General features: G+C 43.4%; 1 protein-coding gene across 2 annotated transcripts in view; it reads left to right on the top strand.

Moving 5' to 3' along the window:
- The window catches only part of EIF2AK3 (eukaryotic translation initiation factor 2 alpha kinase 3), a 43,222-nt gene that overhangs the window by 11,559 nt on the left and 11,387 nt on the right, over positions 1 to 20,276 (top strand). The window contains exons 3-12 of one of the 2 annotated variants that reach the window (XM_081166149.1): positions 3,326 to 3,520; positions 5,707 to 5,837; positions 6,851 to 7,085; positions 7,302 to 7,464; positions 8,885 to 9,022; positions 11,106 to 11,228; positions 13,445 to 13,665; positions 14,534 to 14,643; positions 15,995 to 16,117; positions 16,837 to 16,986. In XM_081166149.1, coding sequence (XP_081022275.1) covers positions 3,341 to 3,520; positions 5,707 to 5,837; positions 6,851 to 7,085; positions 7,302 to 7,464; positions 8,885 to 9,022; positions 11,106 to 11,228; positions 13,445 to 13,665; positions 14,534 to 14,643; positions 15,995 to 16,117; positions 16,837 to 16,986 — 1,574 coding nt within the window. In that variant the 5' untranslated portion in view covers positions 3,326 to 3,340. Of the gene's footprint in view, positions 1 to 3,325; positions 3,521 to 5,706; positions 5,838 to 6,850; positions 7,086 to 7,301; positions 7,465 to 8,884; positions 9,023 to 11,105; positions 11,229 to 13,444; positions 13,666 to 14,530; positions 14,644 to 15,994; positions 16,118 to 16,836; positions 16,987 to 20,276 lie in introns of both variants that reach the window. The other variant, XM_081166148.1, reaches the window with a different exon arrangement.

The raw sequence follows: 20,276 nt of genomic DNA, 5'->3' as shown, positions 1-20,276 counted from the left end.
ATTTTTGGCCACAAACCAATGAATCAGCAGGTGTACATTAACCAACTAAATCAACATTCCAGCAGTAGACAAAGTTTATATCTAAGGGGAAAAACCAAGATCTTCTAAAGAAGCAGTGTAGGAGAACTGGAAGTCTGTAGATGAAACCAAGAAGGAAGCCAATGAGTTTCAGTTGGGATATGCCTATCTTGCACTATTTATAGGGTTTATCCCTAAAAGCAGTCAAGGACACACAGATTATACATATTCCATGTTAGGCTGCCTATGCATAGCCTGCACATAAAGACAGCAGTCTGCTTATAGTTGCCACTGCAGATCATGTTCAAAGCTTCCTGTAGCACTCAGTAAGAGGAAGTGCACCTGTATGGTATTCTGGGATGGCCAATACAAAACAGCTGAACAGATATTACAGCTAAGATTATATAAATAGAAATTAGTGAAAAATCACATTATGCATGAGAACAAAGAACCATCAATTTTTGAGAACATAGAAAAAAACAAACTGGTTATACTGCTTTAGAACATTCTAAATAGGGATATTCTTGCAATGTATAATTTAAAAAGTTCACCTGGAATCTCCCAGCTGAAAACCCAGACTATAAATTGGAGGGCTCAAAGGTCTTGAGGAAGGATTGTGATAGCAGAAATCAATGCCAGTGGAGACAATTCAGAATTCAAGAAGTAAAGTGAAGTTAAAACCAGACTCTTCTGGTTGATGTATGCATAAGTCAAGTGATGAGATCACCACATGCTCCAGAAAGATTGGGAGCATGGGCTCCCAGTGGAATTAGGAAGAGGTTCAAATAATGTGTACTATCATGCGGAAGTAGAAAGGGATTTCATGGGAGGCGGTAAGAATCAGCAAAGGCATGTAAGTTAGGTAAAGAAATGACATCACCCCCTCTTCCTTTTTGCTTAAAGCATTATCTCATCTAATGCAAGAATGAGTCATCCAGGCAGTCATGTCCAATTATCTTGATACAAAGGATGTAGGGTATCACAAGGTACTTACACATGCCTTGTGAACTGTCAATTTAAGTCATCATTTGTTCAACTTCACCGAACAGAAATCATAATTCTGTCTTATATTTAATTCATATAGTCAAGTGCCTTTCTGTTTTGATATGAAATGAGGCTGCCCCAAAATAAGAAAGCTGTTCTACATACTCAGGGGATTCTTTGTGCATGCGCAATGAAAAACGTTCGTTTCTGTTTTTTAAAATCTGAACATCCAAGAATGTAGATGGCAGTTTAAGCAGAGATTTTAAAAAGGAAGTCACTCACACCACTATCTAAGATAGACGGAACTTCCCAGTTCCTTTAGACCGGGGTAGCCAAGTCCCATCAGTCCCAAGCAGCATGGCCAGTTTAGAGGAATGGTGGAAGCTGTAGTCCAGCAACTTGAAGAGGGCTTCACCTTGGCTACCCCTGCTTTAAACACTGTTAACAACTCTCTCCCCTAGGGAACAATTGCTGGAAGAGGCCAAGATCAGCATCAGATATATAAGCTAATCGGCAAATGGTGCCTTAAACCTAGGTTACAGTCGCTACAATGGAATGTCCAGGTGCCTTTACTGCAGCAAACTTTATTATTAAATCTCAAAGCGGTTTACAGCACATTAAAACATCGAATAAAACAATACAGAACAAATTCAAGCTTCAAGGAAAATATTTCAGATGCTTCTCTAAGTGAGATTTTGCTTTCCCCATATTTATTTACCTACTAAATTTATATAGCTGCCCCATAGCAGGAGGACTCCAGGAAGGCAGTGTGGTGTAGTGGTTAGTGTGTCAGACTAGAACCTGGCAGATCAGCATTCAAATCCCCACTCACTTATGAAGATCATAGGGTGACGTTGGGCCATTCACAGCCCCTTAACCCAGCTAGTCTCCAGAGCAGGAGAATACAAGTATGTTCCATCCTCCACGTGACAGCCCTTTAGATCTTTGATGACTATCTTATCTCTGCTCAGTCTCCTCTTTTCCCTAAACCGTGCCTCATAAGGCTTGATTTCCAGACCCTTGACCATCGTGGCTGCTCTCCTTTGCGCACATTCTAGCTTGTCACTACCCTTCTTAAATAGTATTGCCCAGAACTGGACACAGAGCTCCAGGTGTGGTCTGACATGGCAGAGTAAAGCGGGACTATTACTTCCCTAGTTCAAAACACTATACTTCTGTTGATGCAGCCTATAATAGCATTAGTTTTGTTTTGTTGGGTTCTTGCTGCATCACACTGTTAACTTGTTTTAAGCTTGTTGTCTACTAAGGCTCCCTAGATCCTTTTCACATGAACTACTGGCAAGCCAGGTGTCCTCCATGAAAAGCCCACCCACAAGACAAAATAGGTGCTAGGTGAGCCTCTCTGACACCATTCATTTTGCAGAGGCACCCAGAGGAGGAGGGAATATTTATTCATATTTCACCTCTCCCCATGTTGTTCAACATCTTTATAAATGACACTGATGAATGTATTGAGAGGATGCTTGTCAAATTTGCAGATGGTACCAAACTGGGAGGGGTAGTCAATGCTACTGAAGACAGAATCAGGATTCCATATGACCATAACAGATTGGAGAACTGCTCTCAAACTAACAAAACAAATTCAAATAGGGACAAATATAAGGTTCTACACATAGGGAAGAAGAACCCGCTGCACAAATTTAACATGGAGGACGCCTGGCTTGCCAGTAGTTCATGTGAAAAGGATCTAGGGAGCCTTAGTAGACAACAAGCTTAAAACAAGTTAACAGTGTGATGCAGCAAGAACCCAACAAAACAACAAGAACCCAACAAAACAAAACTAATGCTATTATAGGCTGCATCAACAGAAGTATAGTGTTTTGAACCAGGGAAGTAATAGTGATACTGCACTATTGTTTTTTCCCTTTCTAGTTTTACTTTGGTTTTATTCTGCAGCTTTTTTATTTATTCTGCTTTAAATTTTTTGTTTGCTTTATTTGTTTGTTAAATAGTGCTAACTGTTACTGTAAACTGCCTAAAGAACACTTGTTGAGTGCTATGTAATAAATATTGAGAATGTCTATGCATATAAAAGCTATTGCAGATTCCAATACAAAACACACAAACTGGCATTTCCATCCATGCCAAGCTAAAGGTGGAGGAAGTACCGGTAGCTAAAAATGAATATTCACAATTTACAGTAGACATGTAAAATGTATAGCAGACATTTACAGTAGACATGTAAAAGACAAACTATGAAGATTAAGCTACAAATTATTATTGCATTGTGCCCCACATTTGGTACAAAATATGTTTGTGTCCTGGTTGCCATTATATGTATTTCTGTTCTAATGCTTTGTAGGTATTTGGGAATAAGATGATAATTCCTTCCTTGGATGGGGACCTTTTTCAATGGGATCGTGACAGAGAAAGCATGGAAGCTGTCCCTTTCACTGTGGAATCTCTTCTCGAATCATCATACAAATTTGGAGATGATGTTGTCCTGGTTGGAGGGAAGTCCTTGACAACATATGGGCTGAGCTCATATTCAGGAAAGGTAAAAAGGTTCTTACTGATGACAGACTTTTTCTTACATATTTGCAAGAGAGCACATCAAAATACATCATGCGCTCAGCACCAGATAGCACTGGCCCATTTTACTTCTGGCTATCAGCTGCATACTCTTAATAAAAGCTGTATGTATATGGAAATTTAACAGTTTCCCAGAAAGACATTCTCACTTAGCCCAGATGGAGCAAGGTAAGCTTCACTGAAATTGATGAGGCTACTTATGCACTTACTTAGGGTAAAGGTGAAGTGACCCCTGACCATTAGGTCCAGTTGTGACTGACTCTGGGGTTGCGGCGCTCATCTCGCTTTACTGGCCGAGGGAGCCGGCGTACAGCTTCTGGGTCATGTGGCCAGCATGACTAAGCCGCTTCTGGTGAACCAGAGCAGCGCACGGAAACGGCGTTTACCTTCCCGCCAGAGCTGTACCTATTTATCTACTTGCACTTTGACGTGCTTTCGAACTGCTAGGTTGGCAGGAGCAGGGACCGAGCAACGGGAGCTCACCCTGTCGCGGGGATTTGAACCGCCGACCTTCTGATCGGCAAGTCCTAGGCTCTGTGGTTTAACCCACAGTGCCACCCGCGTCCCTATGCACTTGCTTACCTACTGCTTAAAGATGATTTATTATATAATTTCTTATGGAATAACCCATATGGAACCAGGGTTATTGTAGTAGCATTTCTTGCCCTTGTGCTTCCCTAGTATCATACCAGGCAGGGCTCCCACCAGAATCCTCTGAGCAGGGCTGAGTGGCTGGATCTTGCTCAGGGATCTTGCACAGGGAAGTGGGACTGAGCAGTTTCCCTGTACCACAGCTCACTCCACTCAGCAGGAGTTGAGGGAGAAGGCAAGAGGAGGTGGGAAAGCCAGCTTACACCTGCTCCTTTTGCTGGCAGATGTCTGGATCCGACTTACTCTTTTCATATTTCACATAAGGCCTCAGTTTTAATCTCACATACAAGGTGGATTTAGGCAAGCTATTCTCTGAATTTCAGCGCTATGTGTAATATAGAGTAATAACATTGGCCCACCTTGCAAGTTTTCTAGGTCTTACAGAGGTTGGCTTATTTTTACAAATTTCTATTCTGCTTCCAAGCTGTATTTTACTTTACTTTACTTTTTTACAGCCCTTTAATTCAGTAAGCCACCAGGGGGCAGGGTGGTTGTTTAAATGTATTACTTGCCTTTCATCCTTGAGCCTCAGGATAGGTTACAACAATTTAAAATACAACATTAAAAGCAGCTTAAAGTGACCTACAGCCAGAAAAAATAGAGTGACTCCTTAAAATTGACATCCCTGGTTTCAAAGGCAGGGGGAAAGAGGTATGTCTTCAGCATTCACCGAAAACTGTACAGTGAAGTTGCCAGACACACCACTGTCGAGAGGGTGCTCCACAAACTTGGGGCTGCCACAGAGAATGCAGTCTCCCAGACTACAGCCACCCACCGCCAATCTTAACAGCCAAGAGCAGTGATGGCCAAACTTGGCCCTCCAGCTGTTTTGGGACTACAATTCCCATCATCCCTGGCCACTGGTCCTGTTAGCTAGGGATGATGGGAGTTGTAGTCCCAAAACAGCTGGAGAGCCTAATTTGGCCATCACTGGCCAAGAGGGTCTGCAGCAAAAGAAGGCAGTTTTTCAAATATTTGAGGCCTAAATTATTTAGGGCTTTAAAAAGGTAGCTTAAGCGCCTTGAATTGTGCTGGTAACCAATGCAGCTGTTTTAAAACAGGATTCTGTGCAATCTAAAGGAACCCCAGCCAGGAATTGGCTGTTGCAATTTGGACCAATTGAAATTTCTGAGTTTCCTTCAAGGGCAGCCCCATGTAGAGCACATTCCACATCCAGTACAATAGAAACCCAATGATAGCATTAAAATAGTAGATCTCTCCAACTTCCGTGCATATAAACATAGCAACAATAATTGCCTATGTGATGGGCATAGCCTGTTTTTAATGCTAAGTATTATTTTGGTGAATTTTTATATTAGTTGGCAACTTTTCCTCAGTATTGTTTTGTGTATGGAATCCATTTTTACATCTCTGGGTACAAATGTAATGGGAAGGTGAGAGCAAAATGGAGTGGAGTCACACTTTTTGCATGATTAGTAAATAGAAGGATATACTGAAAAAACTATGTCTGATCCTTTAAGACTTCTCTTTCTTGTTCAGGTGAAGTATATCTGCTCTGCCATGGGCTGTCGTCGCTGGGATGAAGACGAAATGGAACAGGAAGATATTCTTCTTTTACATCGAACTCAGAAAACTGTTCGTGCTGTTGGGCCCCGCAGCGGCAATGAGAAGTACGGACACACATAGTATATGAGATTTGTATATAATTTCTGCAACAGAAGGTGCATTGTCAGATTGTTGCCCTTTGAAGAGTTCATGTTCTTTCTTACTCCAACAATTTAGAAGGAATCTGACACGTCTAGTTTTTAGGAAGATGCTTGAATTTGCTCTCTCTTTCCTTTACCCAGAAGACATTGAATTCTGATAGATTTTACTATTTTCACAACAATGTAGTAACTAGGAAATGGTTTGCCCAGTGTCCTGATGTATTTTGCAGGTACCAGCTGGGAGGAACTGGAGGGATATGCTGCCTGCATTGATGCCCTAAGGCAGGGGTGGGGGACTGAATCTTGATGATGATGTCAGGTGACTGACACTTGTCAAAGTTCAAAGGAGGTTGCTGTAACTCTATTCACATTATAGCAACCTCCTTTGAAGATGCAGAGAAGCTGTTTGTTTTCAAATGTGCTTTGGCCTTGGGCTTGCCAATCAGAAGGTTCGAATCCCCGTGATGGGGTGAGTTCCCGTTGCTCAGTCCCAGCTCCTGCCAACCTAGCAGTTCGAAAGCACGTCAAAGTGCAAGTAGATAAATAGGTACCGCTCCGGCGGGAAGGGAAACGGTGTTTCCGTGTGCTGCTCTGGTTTTGCCAGTAGCGGCTTAGTCCTGCTGGCCACATGACCCGGAAAAACTGTCTGCGGACAAATGCCAGCTCCCTTGGCCAGTAAAGCGAGATGATCACCGCAACCCCAGAGTCGGCCACGACTGGACCTAACTGTCAGGGGTCCTTTACCTTTGGCGCAAAAGTACTGCTTTCCCCTTCCTTTATCAACCACCCAGTCTGTGGATAAGATTTGTGTGAAGTCAAAAGCTTGTGTACTGTGTTAGAAGATAACATGCTTTACTACAGCAGTGCAAAATAGGCTTACATTACTTTAGAAATACCATGTTGTCTCCTTTTACGTATTATAAAAACTGGATTGATTTGCAGTCACGGTCGTCATCTTCTCTTTTTTTAACTTAAAGGTGGAATTTTAGTGTTGGTCACTTTGAACTGCGCTATGTTCCAGACACTGAAAAGAGAATGGGATTTCTTGAAGGCAATTTAAAACCAAATCTAAACAAAGAAGATTCTAAAATAATTTCAGATGTGGAAGAGCAGGAGGCTGTAATGAAGGATACGGTGATAAAGGTCTCAGTAGCCGACTGGAAGGTGATGGCATTTAATAAGCAGGGAGGACATCTGGAATGGGAATACCAGGTACTAAAGATGGTAACATTTTGACGCTTTCTAGAAATATTACAGCATTGCCAAAAATACCTTGCATCTTTCTGGAATTTGAGGCTTGTTTTGTAATGTTTTGCTTTTGTAATATGTTCACTTTTTGAGTTCATGAAAAGCTGTGCTCTTAAAAGATTGGGTATTACCGAGAAAATGCATTGAACTGATTTTCAAATATTCATACTTTATCTGCAGTTTTGCACACCTGTTGCTTCTGCCTGGCTGGTTAAGGATGGCAAGGTAATTCCAATTAGCCTCTTTGATGACACAAGCTACACCTCCAATAGTGATGTCTTAGAAGATGAAGAAGACATAGTGGAAGCTGCAAGAGGAGCTACAGAGTCCAGTGTCTATTTAGGTACAGCACCAACTTTCAACACAAGATATAATCTTTGCATTGTCCAAACCCTTAGTAGACATTTTCTTGATTTTTCTTTTCTTTTTAGGTGGGTATAATTAATTTAAGTGTTTCAGCAAAAGCCAAAGAACAACATGGTAGATATCTAAAGCATTGTGTGTTTTGCTTTGGCAGTGGAATATTTGTTGCATCAGTGCATTATTCTTGACAAAAAAAGCCATGCATCAATATGATCTGTGCATTTTCATCCTGATCCTGTGCATGTTTACTCAGAACTAAATTCTGTTTAATTCAGTGGGATCTCATTTCTAGTCAGTGTTGGATGTTAAGTACGACGTTAGCTTATTATTGCAGCTGGAGTTACTAAGCTATGTAAAGTACTGTCCCATTATATGCACAAATAGTATGATTTTAACTAAACCCACAAATAGAGAGTAGTTCGATTAGAGTAGGCCTTTTCTCTGTTGTCGGTGAATTGCTGATAAGACTTAATGTTTGCCATAGACATGACGTCTTATAAAGTATCTGTCCTTCACTCGCTCTTATTTTCCAGAGTGTCCCCTACTCCTACAGTGGGTGGCTTTCATTCTTTCTAGTGAATTGTAATTCAGAAATATTTGTCTGTGCTTCCAACCTTCCACTACTATGTGCACATTCCTGAAAATTAATAAATGAGACTGCTAGATTTTGTTGTAACTAACTTCTTGACCATCTGTCAAAATTCATTTAGCGTTGGGCTGAAGCATGCAATATTGCAGTAGTGTTTACTTGTATTTTAAAGTTTTTATCTCTGGCTTTTCTTATAAATAATGAACCAATCCTCAGAGCTCATGAGTCATGAAGTTGTGAGCTCACCGATTGTCCTTCTTTGGAAGAGGATGACATCCTGGATAGGGTGGTTCCTTCCAATTGGATTTTTGGGGGATTTAACAACTAAGGCAAGTGGAGTCTCCAGTGGTTGCTTCAGTTTTATACTTCTGCAGATTTTCTTGCTTAAAAGCTGCATAGAGCAAGAATGTTAAATAGCTGCTAGGTTATGAAAATGATTCCATTTCTTAATTTGTTTCTTGTACATGTTTCGTATTCTTAGGTGCCGTATTTTTCCGTGTATAAGACTAGGTTTCCCCCCCTAAAAAATAATGTCAATAATTAGGAGGCGTCTTATACTCTGGACCATCTCCCCCTCTTTTCTTAAATTTGAGTCCCACAAAATAGGGGGTATCTTATACATGGGGGTGTCTTATAGACGGAAAAATATGGTAGGTAGATGTAATAATATCATCTTACAATGTAGGCAGTGCATCTTTTGCATTGCTCTAGAATTCACACATTTGTATTCTCTTCCCCTCTATTCTTAAAGGTGCACACAAGTAAAATGATAATCCCTGAGATAAATAATGATCTGTGGTTTATTATGCAGGAATGTACAAAGGCCAGCTGTACCTTCAGTCATCAGTCAGAATTTCTGATAAGTTCCCAACCAACCCTAAAGCTTTGGAGTCCAGAAATGATAATGCTGTTATCCCTTTGCCTGTAATCAAGTGGAAACCATTGATTCGTAAGTGATGTTCCTAGCATTATCCTTTTTTTTCAGATTGGAAGGTTATAGGCCATAATATTGATAGAGAGTTTTATTACTGTTTTCAAAAGTATATCTCGAACATAGTTGATACGAGATGTCTGATTACTGATGGTGGGGTGTCACGAAACTGCTCTCCGAGTGGATTCAAGTGTTTCGTTGAAACTAATTCAAAGCTTTACATCAAGTGTGGGAACCCTTGGCCCTCCAGACATTGCTCTACTACGACAACTCCCATCAGCCCCAGCAAGCTTGGCCAATGGCCAAGAATGATGGGAGTTGTAGTCCAGCAACATCTAGAGGTTCACATGCTCCCCACACTTGCTTTACATAGAAGCTATATTTGCCGGAATACTTCTAAATATTTTAAGACATGACACAGCATGGCAAATTATTTTCTAACCTTGTTTACATTTTGAGTGGTGGGAGGGAATGAAAGCACTGAAAAAGTGCTGGGAATTTTAGCATGCCTGCAAAGCTGTGCTTTGCATTTATTTGTTAATTCATTCTAAGGATAGCCATCTGAAAAAAGTTAATTTCAACTTTAATTTCTTATATTAGACTGTATATTGCTCATTCCAAAGAGCCAACTTAGCTGGCATTATATTTATTCATTAGGTTACTAATTTCAGTACATAAGGCGTTTCTAAAAATGGAGGATTTTCCACAGAAAAACTATCACTGCTTATTGAGCTTTCCAGCTGAGGCGTTTTAACGATTGTCAGGTGTACATTTTTTCTGGCAATAGAAAAACTTGAAATTCATAGAACAGGAGTAAGGAACCTCCAGTCTGCAGGCCAGGTGTCTGCCAGGTGATCCAAATTTGGCCTGCAAGGCAATCTCTCTCCCCCCAAAGCCCCCAACTACACCCACCTGTCAATCAGTCACCTGACTGGTGAGGTTCAGTCCTGCTTGGTGCTGCTTTACTAGTATTTTCCCAGTGGGGAATGTGCTAGCAAAGCTGACTGTCTCTCTCCACCATCAGGTCAACTTTCCAGGGTGGGCAGGACCACCCACTTGTCAGTTACCTGTCATCATGATGTGGTACCTGTCTAATGGGGGGGGCAACTCCCATCTCTTGCGGGGGTGCAATTAATTCCAGCACCGTTCGTTAAGAGTTTGAGTGTAATCTTTGACACCTCCCTTTCCGTGGCTCCTTACCTCTCTCGCCCTGACCTAGCCACTGTGATCCATGTGACGGTCACCTCCAGACTGGATTATTGTAACTCGCTCTACGTGGGGCTGCCCTTGAGACTGACCCAGAAACTCCAGCGGGTGCAGAATGCCGCGGCGAGACTCCTTACAGGGTCCTTGCTGCGAGATCACATTCACCTGGTGCTATACCAGCTGCACTGGCTCCCGGTGGAGTACAGGATCAGGTTTAAGGTGCTGGTTTTAACTTTTAAAACCCTATACAGCCTAGGACCCTTGCACCTAAGGGACTGCCTCTCCTGGTATGTCCCACAGAGGAATTTACGGTCTTCAAATAAAAACATCTTGAAGATCCCAGGCCACAGAGAGGTTAGGCTGGCCTCAACTAGAGCCAGGGCTTTTTCGGCTGTGGCTCCGATCTGGTGGAACACTCTGTCACAAGAGACTAGGGCCCTGCGGGACTTGACATCTTTCCTCAGGGCCTGCAAGACAGAGCTGTTCCACCAGGCCTTTGGTCAGGGCACAGCCTGACTCCCTCCTTTGGCAATCTTCGCAGAGCTCTGGCCCAGTGGTTGCCATCAGTTTGATTTGAGTTAATTTTATAATGAATGATTTTGGTATGTTGTACTATTTTATTGTTGTAAGCTGCCCTGAGCCCGGCTTCGGCTGGGGAGGGCGGGATATAAATAAAATTTATTATTATTATTATTATTAAGTTGGTCCTCAGTATGGAGGAAGATGAAGATCTGGCCCACCAGGCCAAAAAGGTTCCTCACCCCTGCTCTGGATGATGGTAGCCATTTCTAGAAGCACTATTTAGGATTTCTGAAAGGTTTTATGCCTGCAGGAATGCTCATTCAAATGTAATGTGTGAAACAGACTCACTCTGAAAATTATGCGTTGTTTCTAGATTCTCCTTCTAGAACTCCTGTGCTGGTGGGATCAGATGAGTTTGACAAATGTCTCAGCAATGACAAGTTTTCTCATGAAGAATACAGTAATGGTGCCCTTTCCGTCCTGCAGTATCCCTATGGTGTGTGTGTGAGCTATGCTTTGTTTTCATCCATGGTTTTGATAGGTGAAACCCCTAGCTCCTTTTTATACTTAGAGTAACAAAACCTAGTTAAAATAAATCATGGTATCTGTGGAACCCTAATTGTTAGCCCCTAAATAAATTGAGATGGCTGTCTTCTGAATACAGTGGTACTTCAGGTTACATACGCTTCAGGTTACAGACGCTTCAGGTTACAGACTCCGCTAACTCAGAAATAGTACTTTGGGTTAAGAACTTTGCTTCAGGATGTAAACAAAAATCGTGCAGCAGCAGCGTGGCCCCATTAGCTAAACTGGTGCTTCAGGTTAAGAACAGTTTCAGGTTAAGAACGGACCTCCAGAATGAATTAAGTTCTTAACCCAAGATACCACTGTACTGGAAGAGTTTGTCAGCCCTATAGAGAACCTCAGCCCAAGGAGGCTTTCTGCATCATTCTTGAAGAGCAGCCTCCATTGCAAAACCCATCTTGAAAGGAAGGAGAGCCACGAGGAAAGTCCACAGGTTCAATCCCTGGTATCTCCAGTTAGGACTAAGAGAGACCTAAAATCCAGGAAAGCCTTCCATTTAGCATAGACCAAGTGTGGGGAACCATTAGCCCTCCAGATGTTGCAGAACTACAATTCCCATCATGCTAGCTGGTTGTAGCTCAGAAATATACAGAGGGCCAAAGATTCCCCAGTCTACTTGCTGTAGACTGTACTGAACCAAAAGGACCAATGGTTTGACTTGGTAGCTTTCTATGAGATTTCAAAAATCTTCTAGTATGGTATAGAGCAGGGGTGGCCAACTCTCAAGAGACTGCAATCTACTTTCGGAATTAAAAACTGGCAGTGATCTACCCCCCTTTTTGGGGGGGGGGGGTTCAGCTCAAAGTTGTGGAGCTTTTTTTAGGGAGGAGGAAAGCCCCATTTTTAAAAGGGGTTTAAAAAGCTTTTTTGCGGGGGGAGTTCTCTTTTGGGGGGGGGGGTTAAAGGCAAGGGGCAAAGTCACTCACAAAAACATCGTTATGGATCAGAACAGCAGCACTGAGAAAGCTATTCTCTTCCCTTACAGAGATCATACAACAATGGAGGGCAGGGCGAGGGGGTGTGACAGGAGTCAGTTTTAGCAACGCTAAGGAAAGGGAGCCAGAGATCGACCGCGATCTACCAAAACCCCATGGGGATCTACCAGTAGATCATTGTGGATCGAGGGCCCGACCCCGCTATGTGAAATAAATACACAAGGACACGTGATATAAGGTTAATGGGCAAGAAAAGGCCACAACTTTATTGATTACAGCAGTGAAAAGGTATTGGCTTAGGCATTGGATGACTATAGGTGGTGGGTTTATTCAACAGTAGGTGGAGCCTGTTGATGCTCATCCAACTATAGGCTCACCCCCTGATGTCACCGAGGGTCGTGCCATGGCCTCCCACCAAGCAGGCATCGGACGGAATACACGACCGCCAGATTCCTTTAACGGAATAACCCACGGTAGATAGCATAGGCGATGGCCACACCTAGCCCTTGACACAGCACAACACATGAATCCAATGCCTAACCTACCCACCAATACCACAAAAGTTGTAACGATTGCTACGAGGTAGGCGAAAAAACCAAAAGGCCTAATTCCAAATGGAAAAATTCCTACCAGGCCCCCCAGCCAACCAGGGCGACCAACCTAAGGTCCATAGCAAGGCCAAAAACCTATACCCTGAGCTAAATGGGAGTGGAGGGTGGGTGACTCGCTGAGGGACGACGACGAATGAGGAGGAGGCGGAGCTGGCACCACAGCATTAAGCTGCTACACACGCCCCCCGGAGGCACCTGGTTGGCCACCTCCGGTGGGCGTGGGCACCAGCCAGGTAGGAGGGGAGGGGGCTAATGCCCCCTACCAGGGGCGGAGCTCGGTCTCCCGCCCACAACCACTCCCCTCTATTCCAGGGAGGAGAGTCTCTATCAACTTCTTGAACATCCCTGGTATAGAGAGTCACTGTTCAAAGGACAAAATATCAAAATTCTCACTGGATTTGCCTAAAGTTGGACATAATCTTTAGATTCTAGCCAGTGTCTTTGGCCACTACATGGGGTTTTCACTGGTCAACAACATTTGAAAGGGGAAATTTTATTTATCGAAAGATTAGTACTACCTGGTGGTTTGTAGATTTACGAAAACATTCTTATACCCTTTGTTCATATTTTTAAATATATAGATAATGGTTATTTTTTGCCCTACTACACTCGAGAGAGGCACAGACGAAGCACCCAGATCACCGTGAGATTTGCTGACATGAACTATCCACAAAACATCCGCAAAAAAGACCCAGTTCTACTTCTGCACTGGTGGAAAGAAATCATTAGCACCATCATATTATGCATTGTGGCCACAACTTTTATTGTGCGTAGACTTTTCCATCCGCATGTTCGCAATCGAGTAAGTAGAGTGAATTGATTCTTGAAGTGTAACTGCATGTTTTCCCTTTTGAGGCTTTTCATGTTTTAGATTGCATTTATTCAAGTAATGAAATGCAGCGCTTATGAACTTAATACGAGCTTGCTTTGGTTTCACATAAATCAGTAGGTTGTCATAAGAACTGACTACTAGATTGTCTCAGGCACTTGTCCTGATCATTACTTTTAATAGAAATTTATACAACCAGGTAGTTACACCCAGAGCAAGAACTTCCCTTTGAAGCTGTGCTTTGAAGCTTCCACATTGCGGTTGCAATGGTCATGTTTTCGCAGTTCTAGATGTAGTGAACTCTTTACCTTCCTCTTTTCTAATTATCTGACAAGCAGTTGTACAGCATCTAGAGTTTGAGGCAGTTTATAAATGATATAATGTTATTCCAGGTGTCAAGCGCGTGGCAATTGCCATGTGCAGTTACGATTTACCCGAGATTGTGAATGATGACACCACTCCCTTGGTGCCTATCCCATCTTGCAGCTTAGTTACTTTTAATTATTTAAAGGTTTTCAAGGCTTCAAGAAGCCTCTGCTGTGTCACTGCAGAGTGGAAAAGCTCATCTACTATTAGAAGGGTGTGGGAAAATGTTGTTAGCAAACTATTGCTTTGTCCTCAAAGCAACTCCCTGCCGTGTCATGCAGGAAGTTACTGTTACCTAAAACAACCTCCAAATGTTAGCTTATGAAGATCATGTCCCTCTCTCTCCCCTCCCCCAATTTTTGTGTGTGGTGACCAGGATGTAGCACTACCTTTTTAAATTTTGTTCTTCCATCCTTGTCAATAAAGTTAGTATTGAGCTGCCTCAGTTATAAACAATCTGTTCCTATCTCAGCAGCGGAAGGAGTCTGAAACTCAGTGTCAGACGGACAGTAAATATGAACCTGCAGTTGGACAGGCTAAAGATAACAGCTGGGGAGACTTTCAGAACTCGGGATATGTGTCAAGGTAAAAGCAATTACTTTTCTCTCCCTCTCTTCTGTGCACCATTTGGAATGTAATGGACTTGCATTCTTTCTGAGTCCCTCTTTCCAAAAGCAATTATCCTTCTCTGTAAAACTCAACAAGCCATCCCTCAAACTCGGGGGAGCTTTAAAAGCAGCCTCCTACATAGCACAAGGTACAGTTTTTAAGAGGAAATAAATAGAAAGTGTATGTTGTGGCGCTGTGGGTTAAACCACAGAGCCTAGGACTTGCTAATCAGAAGGTCGGCGGTTCGAATCCCCGCGACAGGGTGAGCTCCCGTTGCGGTCCCTGCTCCTGCCCACCTAGCAGTTTGAAAGCACGTCAAAGTGCAAGTAGATAAATAGGTACCTTCCAGTGGGAAGGTAAACGGCGTTTCCGTGCGCTGCTCTGGTTCGCCAGAAGCGGCTTAGTCATGCTGGCCACATGACCCAGAAGCTGTTCACCGGCTCCCATGGCCAATAAAGCAAGATGAGTGCCGCAACCCCAGAGTCGGCCACGACTGGACCTAGCGGTCAGGGGTCCTTTACCTTTAAGTGGAAAGTGTATGCCTCTCTGTTGTTGTGGCTCTGAAACATGGAGTTGGTGCTGTTGGAGGCTTCCTTATTTAAAAGATGCCGTTTGCGTGGAAAGGGTTTCCTTAAATAAATGAATAAAATGCTCTAGTTGCCAGAAGATGTTACATTGGAGTACAGTGTGGTAGGTTTTAGCTCAGTGATAAGAGCACATGCATTGTGAGCAGAAAGCCCCAGATTCTCCAGTTAGGGCTGGGGAGGACTGCTGTATGAAACCCTGGAGAGCTGCTCTGAGTCATTGTCAACAGATAAAGGTAAAGGACCCCTGGATGGTTAAGTGCAGTCAAGTGTGACTATGGGGTGCTGCGCTCATCTCGCTTCAACAATACCCAGCTGGACATAGTAATGGGCTGATACGGTGTAAGGAATCTTCCTATGTTTTAAGAGGAATATTTGGCTGAATGTACTTATACCACTGTTGTGTTCAAAAGTAAACCAAAATACGTCTCTAGTACAGTGGTATTTCTACTTATGGACGCGATCCGTTCCAGGGTGCCGTTTGCACCCCAAAAAGTCCGTAAGTAGACCATTGCTTATGTGCGCAATGCGATAGAGCGCCCCTGCACATGCGCACAGATCACACATGCACAAAGCGGCAAACCTAGAAGTAAACACTCCCAGGTTTGCCGCGTTCGTAACCTGAAAAAATACAACATGAAGCAAACACAACTCGACGTATGACAGTATTTTAGATGAACTGCTAATCATCATCATCATAATCAGATCTTAATCACAAGCATTTTCCTTCCTTTCTTTTGCAGATATCTAACAGACTTTGAGCCAATTCAGTGTCTAGGTCGTGGAGGATTTGGAGTAGTGTTTGAAGCCAGAAATAAAGTGGATGACTGCAACTACGCTATTAAAAGAATTCGTCTTCCAAATAGGTGAGTACAGTGGTGCCTCGCAAGACGAAAATAATCCGTTCTGTGATTCTCTTCGTCTAGCGGTTTTTTCATCTTGCGAAGCAACCCGATTAGCGCTATTAGAGGTTTAGCGGCTATTAAAGGCTTAGCGGCTAAAAGGCTATTAAAGGCTTAGCGGCTTAGAAAAAGGGGGGGGGGGAAGCGAAAAAAATTGCAAGACTCGCAAGACGTTTTTGTCTTGCGAAGCAAACCCATAGGGAAATTCATCTTGCGAAGCGCATCGAAAAACGGAAAACCCTTTCGTCTAGCGGGTTTTTCCTCTTGCGAGGCATTCGTCTTGCGGGGCACCACTGTAAATGTCTTTTATTTTCTAGTTTCCTTTCCGTGATGCATCTCTAGGTGGCACTGTGGTCCACATGTCAGTCCTACTTGGTCTCATCCTAGGACATGTCTTGCACACCAAAAGAGTTCCTGGGGCATTGTTGAACATTTTCTTGGGTACTTTTTCTCATCCCAACAAAGCAAGAGAAAAAACTGTGTTAATAATAAGTTGCTGCACTTACCTGTTGTTTACAAAGTGTACCTGTAGTGTGGTGTCCACACACCAGAGCATGAGACTCGAAGCAGAATTTTGTCTTTCATAAATTAAAATAACCATGACAGTTAAAAGTCGTTCCAGTTCATCCCCCACAGAGAACTGACTTCTTCTTTAATTTACATTATGACCCTTTCAATTTTAGGGAATTGGCTCGTGAGAAGGTGATGCGGGAAGTAAAAGCATTAGCCAAACTGGAACACCCTTGTATTGTTCGCTATTTCAATGCGTGGCTGGAAGCGCCGCCTGAAAGCTGGCAGGAAAGAATGGACAAACTGTGGCTAAAAGACGAAAGGTATCACTTTCATTTCCTGGAAAGTCTCGGGAAAGTATTATACTTCCCTGGAAAGTATTGTACTCCAACTGCAAGAAATGAGAAAGCTCTATATTTCTGCACTGCAACTTCTAGTTTGTATAAAAATTGTATATTCTATGAGTCCTTGTTCAGCTGTCCCTATCTTCTACCGGATTTGTTTCGCACTAGCTTTTAAAATATAACATGCATGTACTTGGACAGCCTCTCGGCTGGCTCATCTTACTGCTTTGTTTCAAAACTTTGTTTTTTCTTTATGGGCTTTTTGCAAGTACACATACAGGACGTGTATCTGCACAGGAAACAGGACATGGTCTCAGGCAAATGATGCATCCACCCTGTAGAAGCTAAGCAGGCTTCCATGATGGAAGAAAAGTGAGATGTTAATACAATAACCAGAGACTTATAGAGCTTTAAAAGGTGGGAGAAAGCACACTCCCTCCCTTTAAGAGAAGTTTCAGAGGAGCATCATGGAGAATTTACTCTTGAGCTTTTGTGGGCTTTCCCCCCTGTAAGTTATTTCTTAGGCCTTCAGTAGCCATGAGAACTGCCCGGCCTTGCATGTACTATGACACCTTTTAAAACTCTCATTGCTGTGGGATGAAGGTCCCCAGGAACAACAAGCCTTTCTTCTTGGGAAAGGAGCAAAGGGTGGTATTGTGCATTTTCCGCCTCGGGTTTACTAAGCAGGCTTGATTAAATAGTACTCTGCACTCTGTTGCTTTGTGGGAATGGGCTTTAAAAACCTGTAATGGCTTTTGGGCAGAGATTGTCTCCTGACCCTGATGCTGGCATTTCTGCTTTCTGAGGTTTGAGGCCTTCGAGGTCTGAGACTTCTTTAGTACAACCTTCAGCGCAGCCTGGATTCTCAAATGGGATTCTGTCGGCATCATTGACCCTTGTGTGGCGATCGCACAGGGTCCCCGGACGTTTCACCGTCTATTGATCCCTATGCCACCACTTTATTTCTTGCTGCTGCCACCCAGGCCCTACCTGGTACAATACTGAGTCCAGTCAGGGTTTAAATTGGAACATGAACTTCTGTTTATTTATTGCAGTTTAACAAGCGGTATCGGTCAATTACATTCATGGGGTGCCTATCCAGACCTATAACTTCCGCTACCTGCTCTCACTCAGTAAACCACCTCTCAGATATTTACTTGTCTTCCTAGCCCCTAACCATTCCTGACTCAGTTTATTTCGCTACACTAACTCAACCTACTCACAAACTCTATCCCAATTCACTCCCACTCCAACCAACCACCCAACTCCCAATGAACTCCTCCCTTTGCCCCTCCCAGAGCTGGTTTTATAGTCCCTCTGACGCCACCCCCCAGGTCCTGATTGGGTAACCTGTTTAACTGTTTCACCTCCAGCACGCTCATATGTTAACATCACATTACCCTGGCATGACCCAATCTGCTGGCTTTTGGACAGGGTTTGTCTCCTGACCCTGATGCTGGCATTTCTGCTTTCTGAGGTTTGAGGCCTTCGAGTTCTGAGACTTCTTTAGTACAACTTTCAGCACAGCCTGGATTCTCAAATGGGATTCTATCGGCATCATTGACCCTTGTAAGCTCCGTGCATTGTTTGGGCTTGAAGGAATATTGTAAAAACTATGTAGTCAAAGCCCAGGGACTTAGGCTGTGACCTAGGCAACCGACAGTGGCTTGGACACTGACTCAGAGGAAGAAGGGCAAGCTGAGTCAGTTGCACAACCCACTTACAGACTATCTGAGTCTGAGCACAGATGGAATGACAAGAAGAACATTGAATGAATGTCAAGTGAAGTGATGATTAATATAGAGAAGACAGGAAAAATATTTAAGACATGCCTGCAATGGGCACCATGCCTCTGAATGTGGGAGAATACACCCCTTCATGCACAATGAGCATTTTTGGCTTCCGGGGTTACTGGGACATGGGATCCAAGTATCTCAAAGTGCCCCAAAGCTACCAAGTGGCATCATCTGCACATAACAAGAAGTATAAAAACAATGCTAGTACAGTGGTACCTCGGGTTACATACACTTCAGGTTACAGAAGCTTCAGGTTACAGACTCTGCTAACCCAGAAATAGTACCTCGGGTTAAGAACTTTGCTTCAGGATGAGAACAGAAATGGTGGTCAGGAGGTGCAGCGGCAGCAGAAGGCCCCATTAGCTAAATGGGCTGCTACTTCTTTGTGCAGTAGAAGCTTTCAGCCCCTATTTAACCTTGGGGTATGGTACTTTTGAAGGGATGCGGGTGGCGCTGGGGGTTAAACCACAGAGCCTTGGGATTGCCGATCAGAAGGTCGGTGGTTCGAGTCCCCGCAACAGGGTAAGCTCCCGTTGCTCGGTCTCTGCTCCTGCCAACCTAGCAGTTCGAAAGCACACACTGCAAGTAGATAAATAGGTACCGCTCCGGCGGGAAGGTAAACGGTGTTTCCGTGCGCTGCTCTGGTTCGCCAGAAGTGGCTTAGTCATGCTGGCCACATGACCCGGAGGCTGTACGCCAGCTCCCTCGGCCAGTAAAGTGAGATGAGCGCCGTAACTCCATAGTTGTTTGCGACTGGACCTAACGGTCAGGGGTCCCTTTACATCTATGGTACTTTTGAACTTGTAGAAGCTAGGTACTCAGAAATCATATATGGCTGCACAGGATGCATTGCCTTTAGTTGCCCCCGTTGATTTTGGAACAAGCCCTGGATCTGGCTAGCTCCTCCCTGCCTCTTCACTTTTCTGCTTATCAGCCTATTGCTGTTCAGTTGATTACTACTCAGTGTGGTCTCATCCCTTATAAGTATCTTCTGAAATTATTTTGTAACTCCCATTTTCCTGCCTATGTGTCCATCCCTTTATGGAGCTTGGGCTTAACTTGCAGCTGCCTGTTTTAGCCTCTGGCTACCTGTGAACCGCAGTTATGTCTCACAAAACTGCTTTTTTTGGTTGTTATCATTTTGGCAGAATGTTGCAGGCTCTTTGCTCAAGTGCAACTAGTCATCACTTTTTGAATCGGGACTTGGTCCTTCCTGCGTTCTTCTCTGACGCTAAGAATGATGTGGAGTGGACAGTCCACATTTTGGACATTCAAACATTTGGCAAGACAGCATCCTTTTCGTCCATTCTATATGCATGTGTTCGGAATGGTGGTCCCTGTAGTGTTTTCAGCTGATTAGTATTCACTTAACACCAGTAAGCCAGCCAGCTACTCTGCCATATGTGTGCCTGTAAGAAACTTCAAACAAGGCAAGACAGGTTGCTTACTTGTAAGGAAGAGTCTTTGACTGTC

Source organism: Podarcis bocagei, assembly GCF_964188305.1.
Source record: "Podarcis bocagei genome assembly, chromosome: 13".
Taxonomy (NCBI): domain Eukaryota; kingdom Metazoa; phylum Chordata; class Lepidosauria; order Squamata; family Lacertidae; genus Podarcis; species Podarcis bocagei.
Note: the sequence above shows the minus strand (reverse complement) of the source record. Positions and strands in the feature narration are given on the sequence as shown.